The following is a 12,261-nucleotide window of genomic DNA, read 5'->3' on the forward strand; positions in this document are numbered from 1 at the left end:
GAGTGAGAGTTCCCAGAGAGGTAGGGGTTTTCTGTACAATGCTGCGCTCCCGTCCGAGATCCGCTCCATGCTTTACTTCCTGCCATACTTCCCAACTTTGCTCAAAGTCGCTGGACTCCGAGCTAGTGGAGGGACCGCTGGACCGACAGAGGACCGAGTGGGGAATCAGCCAAGGACCCACACAGGCAGAGTCAACATGGGACCCTAAGGGAGGGGATAGGAGGGCACGGGCCCCAGACCTCTCATCCCCCCTCATCCTCTTCCTCTCCTCTTCAGGATGGAGTGGGTCGCAGCAGGGGGACGAGGGAGGGACCTGCTGGGACAGCCTGGGCCCTGGCAGCTTCAGCTGGGCCTGCTGCTGAGCGGTGAGAGGGCCTGGTGAAGGCCTGGCGGGGATGGGATGTGATGGTGGGTCCTGGGGTAGCTGGATCAGGGGCTTTGGGGAGTTGGGTAGTGTAGCAGAACCAGCTGACCCCCTGTTCCCAGTGCTGGTCACCGCCCTGGCCCAGGCCCCAGCCCCGGATGTGCCAAGCTGTTCTCGGGGAAGCTGCTACCCTGCCACAGGCGACCTGCTGGTGGGCCGCGCTGACAGACTGACCGCCTCGTCCACCTGTGGTTTGCACGGCCCCCAGCCCTACTGCATCGTCAGTCACCTGCAGGTGGGACTGGGGTGCAGGTGGGGGCCGAGTCAGGATGGACTAGCAGTGGCTGAGACATTGACCCTGACCCTGATCCGACCCAGGATGAGAAGAAATGCTTTCTGTGTGACTCCCGGCACCCCTTCTCTGCCAGAGACAACCCAAACAGCCATCGCATCCAGAATGTAGTTACCAGCTTCGCCCCACAGCGCCGGGCAGCCTGGTGGCAGTCAGAGAATGGTGAGGCAGCGGGTGGGGTATGGGGGGAGCAGCTCCCCACCAAGTAGCCTCAAGGCCCTGACCTCTGACTCCTGCCCCAGGTGTCCCCGTGGTCACCATCCAGCTGGACTTGGAGGCTGAGTTCCATTTCACGCACCTCATTATGACCTTCAAGGTGCCCGCATGTCTGGGAGCCTGCTAGAAGCACCCTGCTTGGCTCCCCAGTGCCCATGAACAGAGTCCCAGATCTTCAGTTCAGCCTCTCTGTACTCATATGCTGTGCCCTGGTTAGATGGGAGGCCCTTTCACCTCCCACAGCTTCTGTTGCCTCCCACCTCCAGGCCTGTGTACACGCTGCCCCAATCCCAGGCTGGGTCAGGCGCTGTCTCCCTGGGGCTCCTGACTTCCCCACTCGGGGTGGCTTTCCTTCCCGACTCTTTCTTGGCTCCCTCTGGTCACCCCACCTCTCCATGAGCTGCTTGAGAGCAGGCCCCAGCTGGACAGGGTTCTTGACAGGCCTGGGCTAGACTTGGGTCCTGGTGCCCACTGATGAGCCGTGCTCCCCACCCAGACGTTTCGCCCCGCTGCCATGCTGGTGGAGCGCTCGGCTGACTTTGGACGCACGTGGCGCGTGTACCGTTATTTCTCCTATGACTGTGCGGCAGACTTCCCTGGAGTCCCGCTAGCGCCACCACGGCATTGGGACGATGTTGTCTGTGAGTCCCGCTACTCAGAGATTGAGCCATCCACTGAAGGCGAGGTGAGGGCTGGCCTCTGGGCTTGGGGCAGAGAGAGGGCACGGTGGGTGTGTGCTTGGACACAGGTCCAGTGTCTGCAATGCCTCCATGCCCTCCCAGGTCATCTATCGGGTGCTGGACCCTGCCATCCCCATTCCAGACCCCTACAGCCCACGGATCCAGAGTGAGTGCTCCCTTCTCTGAGCCTGGCACAGTCCCAGAGTCTGGCTACTGACTGTTTGGGGCCTCAGGAGCTATTTTGGGTGTTTACTAGGGCAGGTGCCAAGTCCAGTTTAGCTCATACAGCTAGAGACAGGAGGTCTCCCAAGGTGACCTTGGCAGCTTCAGCCCCCCGGTTGGGTGTGGGCCAGTGGGTTCCCAATCTTCTTCCCTCTGCTTAGACCTGCTGAAGATCACCAACTTACGGGTAAACCTGACACGGCTACACACACTTGGGGACAACCTGCTTGACCCCCGGCGGGAGATCCGCGAGAAGTACTATTACGCCCTCTACGAGCTGGTCGTGCGTGGCAACTGCTTCTGCTACGGACACGCCTCACAGTGTGCGCCCGCCCCGGGGGCACCAGCCCACGCTGAGGGCATGGTGAGGGCCTTCAGCTGGCTGGAGCTGGGCTGTGGGCAGGGGCGGGCCCGGCTGGGCCATGCTGACCGCTCGCCTGCCCACCCTCCTAGGTGCATGGGGCCTGCGTCTGCAAACACAACACTCGTGGCCTTAACTGTGAGCAGTGTCAGGACTTCTATCACGACTTGCCCTGGCACCCAGCTGAAGACCGCCACAGTCACGCCTGCAAGAGTGAGTGAGGCCCCAGCCCCCACTGCCCCAAAACTCTGTGGCCTGGCTGTGCCCTGGGTACATCCTAGAGCTGGTTAGTTAAGTCTCTAACACCTAGATTGTGTCTGAAGGGTATCAGGAAGGAATTCCCTGGTGGCCCAGTGGTTAGGACTCAGTGCTTTTACTGCTAGGGCCTGGGTTCAATCCCTGGTCAGGGAACTAAGATCCTGCAAACCATGAGGCATGGCCAAAAGCAAAGATTTGTGAAGGGGCTTTCCTTGGTGTCTCAGATGGTTAAAGAAACTGCCTGCGATGCAGGAGACCTGGGTTTGACCCTGGGTCAGGAAGATCCCTTACAGAAGGAAAGGGCAACCCACTCCGGTATTCTTGCCTGGAGAATTCCATGGGCAGGGAAGCCTGGTGGGCTACTGTCCACGGCGTCGAAAAGAGTCGGACATGACTGAGCAACTAACACTTTCACTTTTCATCCTGGTCTTGATGCCCTCGGGGATGCCTTCAACCCTTCTCAACAGCCTGCTCTGATGAGGGGCCCAGTAGAAAGCCGAACCCCCACCCACAAATTCTGGCCAGTGGCAGGGACCTAAGGTGGCACTGGGGACCCCTAAGTCCCTTCCTCTCAGGGCACGGTCCCTTTGCCCTCTCTTTCTTCCCCTCTCCCAAGAGTGCGAGTGCCACGGGCACGCCCACAGCTGTCACTTCGACATGGCCATATACCTGGCATCTGGCAACGTGAGTGGAGGCGTGTGTGATGGATGTCAGCACAACACAGCCGGGCGCCAGTGTGAGCTCTGCCGGCCCTTCTTCTACCGGGACCCGACCAAGGACCTGCGCGACCCTGCTGTGTGCCGCTGTAAGGCAGGAACCGAACCCCGGAGCAGGAAGTCTGTCCCCGGGTTAAGAGCGGAGGATGTGCCAGACCATGACCAAGTTGCAAAGATTTGGGGTGGAGGGACCAGACTGGAAATCTAGGGTGGGGCTTGAGGCTTGACTGGTGCTGGGCTCATTGGCCTAGGGTAACCCTGCACTTCTTTGTGCCCCCAGCCTGTGACTGTGACCCCATGGGTTCCCAAGACGGGGGCCGTTGTGATCCCCACGATGACCCTGCACTGGGGCTGGTCTCGGGCCAGTGTCGCTGCAAAGAACATGTGGTGGGCTCTCGCTGCCAGCAGTGCCGCGACGGCTTCTTTGGACTCAGTGCCAGCAACCCCCTGGGCTGCCAGCGTATGTGCCTCCTGTCCTGATTCCAGTCCTGACCTTGACCCTGCACCTCTTACCCTTGACTCAGCTGGACACGAGCACTGCCCCAGGTCCCCACAGTGCTGGTATCTCCTTCCCTGCAGGATGTCAGTGTGACCCACGGGGCACGGTGCCGGGGGGCACCCCTTGTGACCGCAACAGTGGAGCCTGTTTCTGCAAGCGTCTGGTGACCGGCCAGGGCTGCAACCGCTGCCTGGTGCGACTGGAGGGGGGCCGGAGTTCTGCACTTGTCCTCAGAGCACAGGGCTGGGGGGTGGTGTCCATGGCTCCCTGGGTGGGTGCTGAGGGCTTAGGACCTGAACCTGGGTGAGAGGCCAAGGGTGGGAGCCAGTGGTCTGGGGGCCATGCTTTCCCCAAGGAGTGTAGAGGCTGAGAGTATCATCGGACTCTCTGCTGAGCAGAGAGGGGAGTCTGTTTCGGGCCCTCAGCAACCTCCTGTCCCGCAGCCTGGCCACTGGGGGCTGAGCCACGACCTGCTCGGCTGCCGTCCGTGTGACTGCGACATCGGTGGTGCCTTGGATCCCCAGTGAGTGCTGTTTAAGGGGCCCTGGGTGAGTGGGAAGAGGATCCTGGGCAGGATGGCGGATCCTCTGGAGTAACCACGTGTTCCCCAGGTGCAATGAGGCTACGGGTCAGTGCCGCTGCCGCCAGCACATGGTGGGGCGACGCTGCGAGCAGGTGCAGCCTGGTTACTTCCGGCCCTTCCTCGACCACCTAACTTGGGAGGCTGAGGAAGCCCAGGGGCAGGTAAAGGGGGGCACTGTTGGGGGCAGGGCATGGCTGGCATTGTGGATGGAGAGGCCAGGTTATGGGTGGCGCCTGGTGGAGGGAGGATGTCTGCCTTGAGCAGGACCTCCACTAGAGAGCTGGGGCCTGGGGACAGGCTGTGGCAGAAGAGCCCCTCACCCCCGGCTGCATTGCCTCCCAGGTGCTCGATGTGGTGGAGCGTCTGGCGACCCCTGGGGGCGCTCCATCTTGGACTGGCCCGGGCTTTGTTAGGCTGCAGGAAGGCCAGGTGCTGGAGTTCGTGGTGGCCTCTGTACCGAGAGCCATGGACTACGACGTGCTGCTGCGCTTGGAGCCCCAGGTCAGATCCTGTGACACCTAACCCAGAGCTCACCCTCTGCGAGTGGAAGCACCTCCTCCATCATCCTGTGCCCCCCCAGGTGCCAGAGCAGTGGGCGGAGATGGAACTGACCGTGCAGCGTCCAGGGCCTGTGTCTGCCCGCAGCCCATGTGGGCACGTGCTGCCCCAAGACGACCACATCCCAGGGACCCTGCAGCCTGGCAGCAGGTGAGGATGCTAGTGAGAGCACCTACCACTGTTGGGGGGGGCGGGCTGTGGGTCAGCCCTCCGCTCCCACTGCTCATTCATCCTTTCCTTCGAGTGCCTGCTCCTCCTGGCTGCTATTTGCCGGTGCTGCTGGGCACGGTGCGGCTCAGAGGAAGGAAGTGGAGAGAAGCAGGCCTGCTCCTTCAGGGGCCCAAGTTCCAGAGGCCAGGCAGGAATTGAGGGGAGCCCATTCAGTGTCAGGATGGCGGGTGCCTGTAGGGGCTTGGGAGGGTGTCAGCGTGCTCTGAGCAGGGATGTAACTGGCCCGATTAAGGTTTTTATTATATTGGAGGTTCATATTTGTTTCGTGGATCTTTTTTTAAAAATCACTTTCTTTTAAACTTTTCATCATGTAAAAATAGAAATACATAGAAGCAGAGAGAATAGCATAATGAGCCTGGCGGTACCCACTATGGACATTTTGCCAACTTTACATTTAACAAAGACTCCTCTAGTTTCCCAGTGGAGGATAGACCTAAAGGGCCCAGGTGGAAGGTGGGAGCTCTGGTGGAAGTTACTGAGTTAGCCGAGTGACAGCAGGCTGGACACAGGTGTAGCAGTTGAGGCGGCCAGGAGAGGAAGTTTCCATAGGGTTCTGATGGCAGAGCTGACGGCTTAGACATGTAGGAAAGGGAGAAAATGTGCAAAAGTGACTCCAGGGCTTGGGGCTTGGGCATCTGGATGGCATGGGCTCTTTTCTGAGATGGAGACCTAGCGGGGAGCACTTCTGAGATGCTGAGACACGAGGGGCCGAGGCCAGGGGTGGTTGGATTTGTGTGTCTGGAATTACTGGAGGGCTCACGTTGGAGATGTAAGACTCGTCCGTAAAGAGGTGGTTCTCAATTAAATGACCAGAAAAAGGAAGGAGGAGCAGAACCAAGCTTTGGGGTACTCTAGTGTTAGAACCCAGTAGAGAGGGAGCAGCTGGGGGATGGGGAGAAGTCAGGAGTCTGGACAAGGTCCCAGAAGCTGAGAAGAGTGTCTGAGGAAGGCAGGCGTACTGTTCTCACTTCATGCTGCTGGACGCCTCAGCAGATAAGAATAGAGAAGTAGCCACTGGGTTTGACTACAGGGAGGTCACCGGTGACCTTGGGACAGGCCGACTGCATGGCATGTTGGGGCACAAGCTCCCTGGGAGTGGGAGGCTTAGAGAGTGGACGCAGTGACTATGGTTACATTTTAGGGCTGTGTTGGGCACGAGAACAAAGACAGAGCAGCAGCTGAGAGAGACGTGAATCTTGAGTAAAGATTTTTTCAGAGAGGATCGAAGAAGAACCCTAGGGTGGGTTTAGAAGCTGCTGGGAATGACCTGGGGCAGGGCGAGGTGATGCAGTCTTGGTGAAGAGGAGCCATGGTTGAAGGCTGGAGGTGGAGGTTGGAGGAAGCGTGAAAAGGACATGGGGGGAAAACTGGAAAGTGTTAAGGACTGATGCTGAAGCTGAAACTCCAACACTTTGGCCACCTGATGCGAAGAGCTGACTCAGAAAAAAACCTTGATTCGGGAAAGATTGAAGGCGGGAGGAGAAGGGGACAACAGGATGAGATGGTTGGATGGCATCACTGACTCCATGGACATGAATTTGAGCAAGCTCTGGGAGTTGGTGATGGACAGGGAAGCCTGGCATGCTGCAGTCCTTGGGGTCACAAAGAGTCGGGCACAACTGAGCTACTGAACTGAACTGAATATTTGTGTCAGGGAAATGCTGTGGGATTGCAAGGCCACATGGAGTATTTTCAGCACAAGCAATGATCCCAGTGAAGGCACGTTTATGGGAATCTTCTATACAGATTCTCTGCCTGGCTGTTAGCTGTCTGTGGCCCAGCACAGTCTGTTTCTTGGCCAGTGGTTTGGTTGCTGGGTGTGGCGTGGGGAGGCCCAAGATGACGCATACGGGAACCCTGGGTGACCCCCATACCTGTCCTCCCCTACTCCAGGCACATGGTGTTTCCCAGACCTGTCTGCCTGGAGCCTGGCATCTCCTACAAGCTACGTCTCAAGCTGGTGCGAACAGGAGGAAGTGCCCAGCCTGAGGCCCCCTATTCCGGACCCAGCCTACTCATTGACTCGGTGAACACCTCCCTCTTCCCACACTTGCCAAGACGGTGGGGCCTGCGGGCTGGGTCCTGTAGTGGTAGCCGGACAGATGGGGTTGGGGATGGAACAGGCAGGTCTGGAGGGGAACCAAACTTAGTGTCCTGGTGGTTCCACGTGGTCCAGGCTCTGAACCTCTCTTCCTTGCTTGCCTCTCAAGCTGGTGCTGCTGCCGCGTGTCCTGGTGCTGGAGATGTTTAGTGGGGGTGACGCAGCCTCTCTGGAGCGCCGGGCCACCTTTGAACGCTACCGCTGCCACGAGGAGGGTTTGATGCCCAGCAAGCCCCTTCCTTCTGAGGCCTGCGCCCCCCTCCTCATCAGCCTGTCCATGCTGCTCTACAATGGAGCCCTGCGTGAGTGTGTGTGGTGTGGCTGGTGGGGCGGAGGTGTGGGGGCTCAGCCTGACCTGCCCTGTTCCCTCTCCCCACAGCCTGTCAGTGTGACCCCCAGGGCTCCCTGAGCTCCGAGTGCAACCCCCATGGCGGTCAGTGCCGGTGCAAACCTGCAGTGGTTGGGCGCCGCTGCAACCTCTGTGCCCCCGGCTACTATGGCTTTGGCCCCACGGGTTGTCAAGGTATTCACCAGCCTCATCCCTCCAATTGTCCGCCCCCTGCCCCACTACTGTTCTTCCTCCTTCTTCTGGCGCTACTTCTTCCATCTCATTCTGGCTTCAGACCCCACATCCTCATCCCTGATCACTTGACCTTCTCTTCCATCCCCTGACCTTCCACTCTGACCTCACCCAGCTTCCCCTCAAGGCCCCTCCCTGGCTCAATCTCCGCCTTGCCCCCAGCCTGCCAGTGCAGCCCTGAGGGGGCGCTCAGCGGCCTGTGTGACGCCACCAGTGGGCAGTGCCCCTGCCGAGCTGGTGCATTTGGGCTTCGCTGCGACCGCTGCCAACGGGGCCAGTGGGGGTTCCCGAGCTGCCGGCCCTGTGTCTGCCACGGGCACGCAGACGAGTGCGACCCCCACACTGGCGCTTGCCTCAGCTGCCGGGACCACACTGGGGGTGAGCACTGTGAAAGGTGAGCCTGGAGCAGCCGTGGACGAGCAGGTGGGTAGGCACGCCGCTCAGGGAGGATGCAGCGTTTCCTTCTCCTCCCTGCAGGTGCATTGCTGGCTTCCATGGGGACCCTCGGCTGCCCTACGGGGGCCAGTGCCGGCCCTGCCCCTGCCCCGAAGGGCCCGGGAGCCTGCGACACTTCGCTACTTCCTGCCACAGGGATGGGTACTCACAGCAGGTCGTGTGCCACTGCCGGGCAGGCTACACAGGTGAGTGGGGAGGTGCAGGCGCGGGACCAGGGTGGAGCAGCTGGGCTGAGCACTCACGCCTCCCCCCTAACCGTGGGCAGGGCTGCGATGCGAAGCTTGTGCCCCCGGGCACTTTGGGGACCCATCAAGGCCAGGCGGCGGGTGCCAACCATGTGAGTGCAGTGGGAACATTGACCCCACGGACCCGGATGCCTGTGACCCCCGCTCGGGGCAATGCCTGCGCTGCTTACACCACACGGAGGGGCCGCGCTGTGCCCACTGCAAGCCTGGCTTCCATGGGCAGGCCGCCCGACAGAGCTGTCACCGTGAGTGTGGGGATGGGAGGGGACCACTGGGGGGGGGCTCCCCTTGACTGGTGCGCACCCCTTGACTGGTGTCCCCATCTCGGCTGGCACAGGCTGTACCTGCAACCTGCTGGGCACAGATCCCCGACAGTGCCCGTCCACTGACCGCTGCAACTGTGACCCAAGCAGTGGGCAGTGCCCATGCCTCCCCAACGTCCAGGGCCTGAGCTGTGACCGCTGTGCCCCCAACTTCTGGAACCTCACCAGTGGCCGTGGCTGCCAGCCCTGTGCCTGCCACCCAAGCCGAGCCAGAGGCCCCACCTGCAACGAAGTAGGGCACTTCCTGTGGATCCCTGGGTGGGCGGGGCCAGCTGCCTGCCTCCGGTCTCAAAGGCTCTGCCCCTGATTGACCTCTGCCTGTTCCCACTCTAGTTCACAGGACAGTGCCACTGCCGTGCTGGTTTTGGTGGGCAGACCTGTTCTGAGTGCCAGGAGCTCCACTGGGGAGACCCTGGGTTGCAGTGCCGAGGTGAGGGGGCTAGAGGGGCCAGAGTAGATGGGGGGCGCTTCCCAGGATACTCCACTGGCGCCCTGACCCTGTGGTCTGTCCTTTGCCCACAGCCTGTGACTGTGACCCTCGTGGGATAGATACACCTCAGTGTCATCGTTCCACGGGCCACTGCAGCTGCCGCCCTGGCGTGTCTGGTGTGCGCTGTGACCAGTGTGCCCGTGGCTTCTCGGGAGTCTTTCCCACCTGCCATCCCTGCCACGCGTGCTTTGGGGACTGGGACCGCGTGGTGCAGGATCTGGTGGCCCGCACACGGCGCCTGGAGCAGTGGACACAAGAGCTGCAGCAGACGGGCGTGCTGGGCGCCTTTGAGAGTAGATTCCAGCACCTGCAGGAGAAGCTGGGCACTGTGCAGGGCATCGTGGGTGCCCGAAATGCCTCCGCCGCCTCCACCGCACAGCTCATGGAGGCCACCAAGGAGCTGCGGTGCGGACGAGCCCGAGGATAAGTGGTGGGATGGGGCAGGGGCCCAGTGTGCCAGGGCTGAATTCTGTATCACTTCACACAGGCGCAAAATCGGAGAGGCCACGGAGCACCTGACCCGGCTGGAGACTGAGCTTACAGACGTGCAGGATGACAATTTCAATGCCAACCACGCACTGAGCAGTCTAGAGCGAGATGGGCTTGCGCTTAATCTCACGCTGCGGCAGCTTAACCAGCATCTGGACCTGCTCAAGCATTCAAACTTCCTGGGTGAGTTGGTGACCCCTGAGGCAGGTGGATCAGGGTGGATCTTCAGCTGACTGCCCGCCTCTGCCCAACTCAGGTGCCTATGACAGCATCCGCCAGGCCCACAGCCTGTCTGCCGAGGCAGAACGCCGTGCCAACATGTCGGCCCTGACAGTGCCCAGCCCTGTGAGCAACTCAGCAGACACCCGGCACCGGACAGAGTCCCTGATGACTGCCCGGAGGGAGGATTTCAACCGCAGGCACATGGCCAACCAGCGGGCCCTGGGCGAGCTCTCTGCCCGTACCCACGCCCTGAGTCTGACAGGCATCAACGAACTGGTAAGGCTCAGTGTGGGGTGGGACATGTGGGTGTGGCTGTTCCTTCCCCCAGCCCTGACTTGTTCTGTGCCTGGCAGGTGTGTGGGTCCCCAGGAGATGCGCCCTGTGCTACGAGCCCCTGTGGGGGTGCCGGCTGCCGGGACGAGGAGGGGCAGCCCCGCTGTGGGGGCCTCAGCTGCAGTGGGGCAGCAGCCATGGCAGACCTGGCGCTGGGTCGGGCCCGCCACACACAGGCAGAGCTGCAGCGGGCGTTGGCAGAAGGCGGTGGCATCCTCAGCCAGGTAGCTGAAACCCGTCGACAGGCAGGCGAGGCCCAGCAGCGGGCCCAGGCAGCCCTGGACAAGGCTAATGCGTCCAGGGGCCAGGTGGAGCAGGCCAACCAGGAACTGCGGCAACTTATCCAGAATGTGAAGGACTTCCTCAGCCGTGAGCCTCCCTGTGGCCCAGGCCACGTGGTGTTTCCCCTGTGTCTGTGTTCATACTTGAGTCAGAGCCCACACGGCACCTGTGTTTGTGACCACCAATGGGCAGGGACTCAGGACGTGTGGACCCTGAGCCCTGCCTTTATGTCATCCCAAAGTCCACGGCCCCAAATCTGTGTCCCATGTAGAGTCCTGTCCTTGTGGTTACATCCTTCTGCCTGCTAGCAAATCCATACCCCATGTGTGGTCTCTGAGTCCATACCCCCAGCTCGTGTCCCTGTGCCCAAGCTCTGACCTTAAGCCCTTGCCTGTGTCCCCATAGAGGAGGGGGCTGACCCTGATAGCATTGAGATGGTGGCCACCCGGGTGTTAGAACTCTCCATCCCAGCGTCACCTGAGCAGATCCAGCAGCTGGCGGGTGAGATCGCAGAGAGGGTCCGGAGCCTGGCAGATGTGGACACGATCCTGGCGCGCACTGTGGGAGACGTGCGCCGGGCCGAGCAGCTCCTGAACGACGCACGGAGGGCACGGTCTGATCCCCAACCTTGGACCCTCCCACACCCCCACCGCCCCCTCCTTGACACCTGATCCTGATACTGGCAGGCTCTGACTCCCTCTCTTCCCCAGGAGCCGGGCTGAGGGTGAGAAACAGAAGGCAGAAACAGTCCAGGCGGCACTGGAGGAGGCCCAGCGGGCACAGGGTGCTGCTCAGGGTGCCATCCAGGGGGCAGTGGTTGACACACAGGACACAGAGCAGACCCTACACCAGGTGTGGCCTCCCTGGACACCAGTGGGGCAAGGTTAGGAGCACACCTCATAAACCCCTTTAATCCTGGGCTCACCCACGGCAGGTGCAGGAGAGGATGGCAGGTGCTGAACAGGCACTGAGCTCTGCAGGTGAGAGGGCTCAGCAACTGGATGGTCTCCTGGAGGCTCTGAAACTGAAGCGAGCAGGGAATAGCCTGGCAGCTTCGAGTGCTGAAGAAACGGCTGGCAGTGCCCAGGATCGTGCCCGGGAAGCTGAACAGGTGGGTTGAGGCAGAGTGGGCTGGAAGGGCTGGGGATAGAGGCTGGGCCTCCACTGGGCCACCACCCAGCCCCCGGCCTCTACATCCACAGCTGCTGCAGGGCCCCCTGGGGGACCAGTACCAGACAGTGAGGGCCCTGGCTGAGCGCAAGGCCCAGGGTGTGCTGGCTGCGCAGGCGCGGGCAGAGCAACTGCGGGACGAGGCTCGGGGCTTGTTGCAGGCCGCTCAAAACAAGCTGCAGCGGCTGCAAGGTGAGGATGGGGGTGGGAGGGCCCCAGGAAGGTGGGGCTCTCTGGGAGAAGGACCCTTCATCTGAGACCCGTCTCTGCCAGAGCTGGAAGGCACTTATGAGGAGAACGAGCGGGCGCTGGAGGGCAAAGCGGCTCAGCTGGACGGGCTGGAGGCCAGGATGCGTAGTGTGCTTCAGGCCATCAACTTGCAGGTCCAGATCTACAACACCTGCCAGTGACCCCTGCCTGAGGCGACCCCGGTCTCTAGCCTCACCCCGCACGCATGATCGCCTGTGCATGAACAGTCCTCAGCCTGGCAAGGCCCCCCTCAATAAACCAGTGTGAATTCCCGGGTGTGG

General features: G+C 61.2%; 1 protein-coding gene across 3 annotated transcripts; it reads left to right on the forward strand.

Annotated features, from left to right (window-relative positions):
• Positions 1-81: 81 nt before the first annotated feature.
• On the forward strand, positions 82-12,252 carry LOC138424879 (laminin subunit beta-2). 3 transcript variants are annotated; one of them, XM_069562380.1, is made up of 33 exons: positions 82-185; positions 277-365; positions 487-659; positions 743-878; positions 959-1,032; positions 1,429-1,617; positions 1,715-1,778; positions 1,996-2,198; positions 2,288-2,408; positions 3,070-3,258; positions 3,450-3,629; positions 3,749-3,861; positions 4,112-4,191; positions 4,280-4,412; positions 4,594-4,752; positions 4,832-4,959; positions 6,934-7,066; positions 7,251-7,443; positions 7,521-7,664; positions 7,884-8,115; positions 8,199-8,362; positions 8,443-8,667; positions 8,760-8,977; positions 9,079-9,175; positions 9,268-9,640; positions 9,723-9,907; positions 9,981-10,222; positions 10,300-10,648; positions 10,967-11,174; positions 11,272-11,413; positions 11,496-11,672; positions 11,764-11,923; positions 12,005-12,252. In XM_069562380.1, the coding sequence occupies exons 2-33, from the start codon at positions 278-280 to the stop codon at positions 12,139-12,141; spliced, it is 5,409 nt and encodes a 1,802-aa protein (XP_069418481.1). In that variant the 5' UTR covers positions 82-185; position 277; the 3' UTR covers positions 12,142-12,252. The 3 variants fall into 3 exon arrangements, with proteins under 3 accessions (XP_069418481.1, XP_069418482.1, XP_069418480.1); XM_069562381.1 differs by having other exon boundaries at positions 120-365; XM_069562379.1 differs by lacking the exons at positions 82-185; positions 277-365 and having other exon boundaries at positions 372-659.
• The last annotated feature ends 9 nt before the right edge of the window (positions 12,253-12,261 follow it).

This window comes from Ovis canadensis, chromosome 19, assembly GCF_042477335.2.
Source record: "Ovis canadensis isolate MfBH-ARS-UI-01 breed Bighorn chromosome 19, ARS-UI_OviCan_v2, whole genome shotgun sequence".
NCBI lineage: Eukaryota > Metazoa > Chordata > Mammalia > Artiodactyla > Bovidae > Ovis > Ovis canadensis.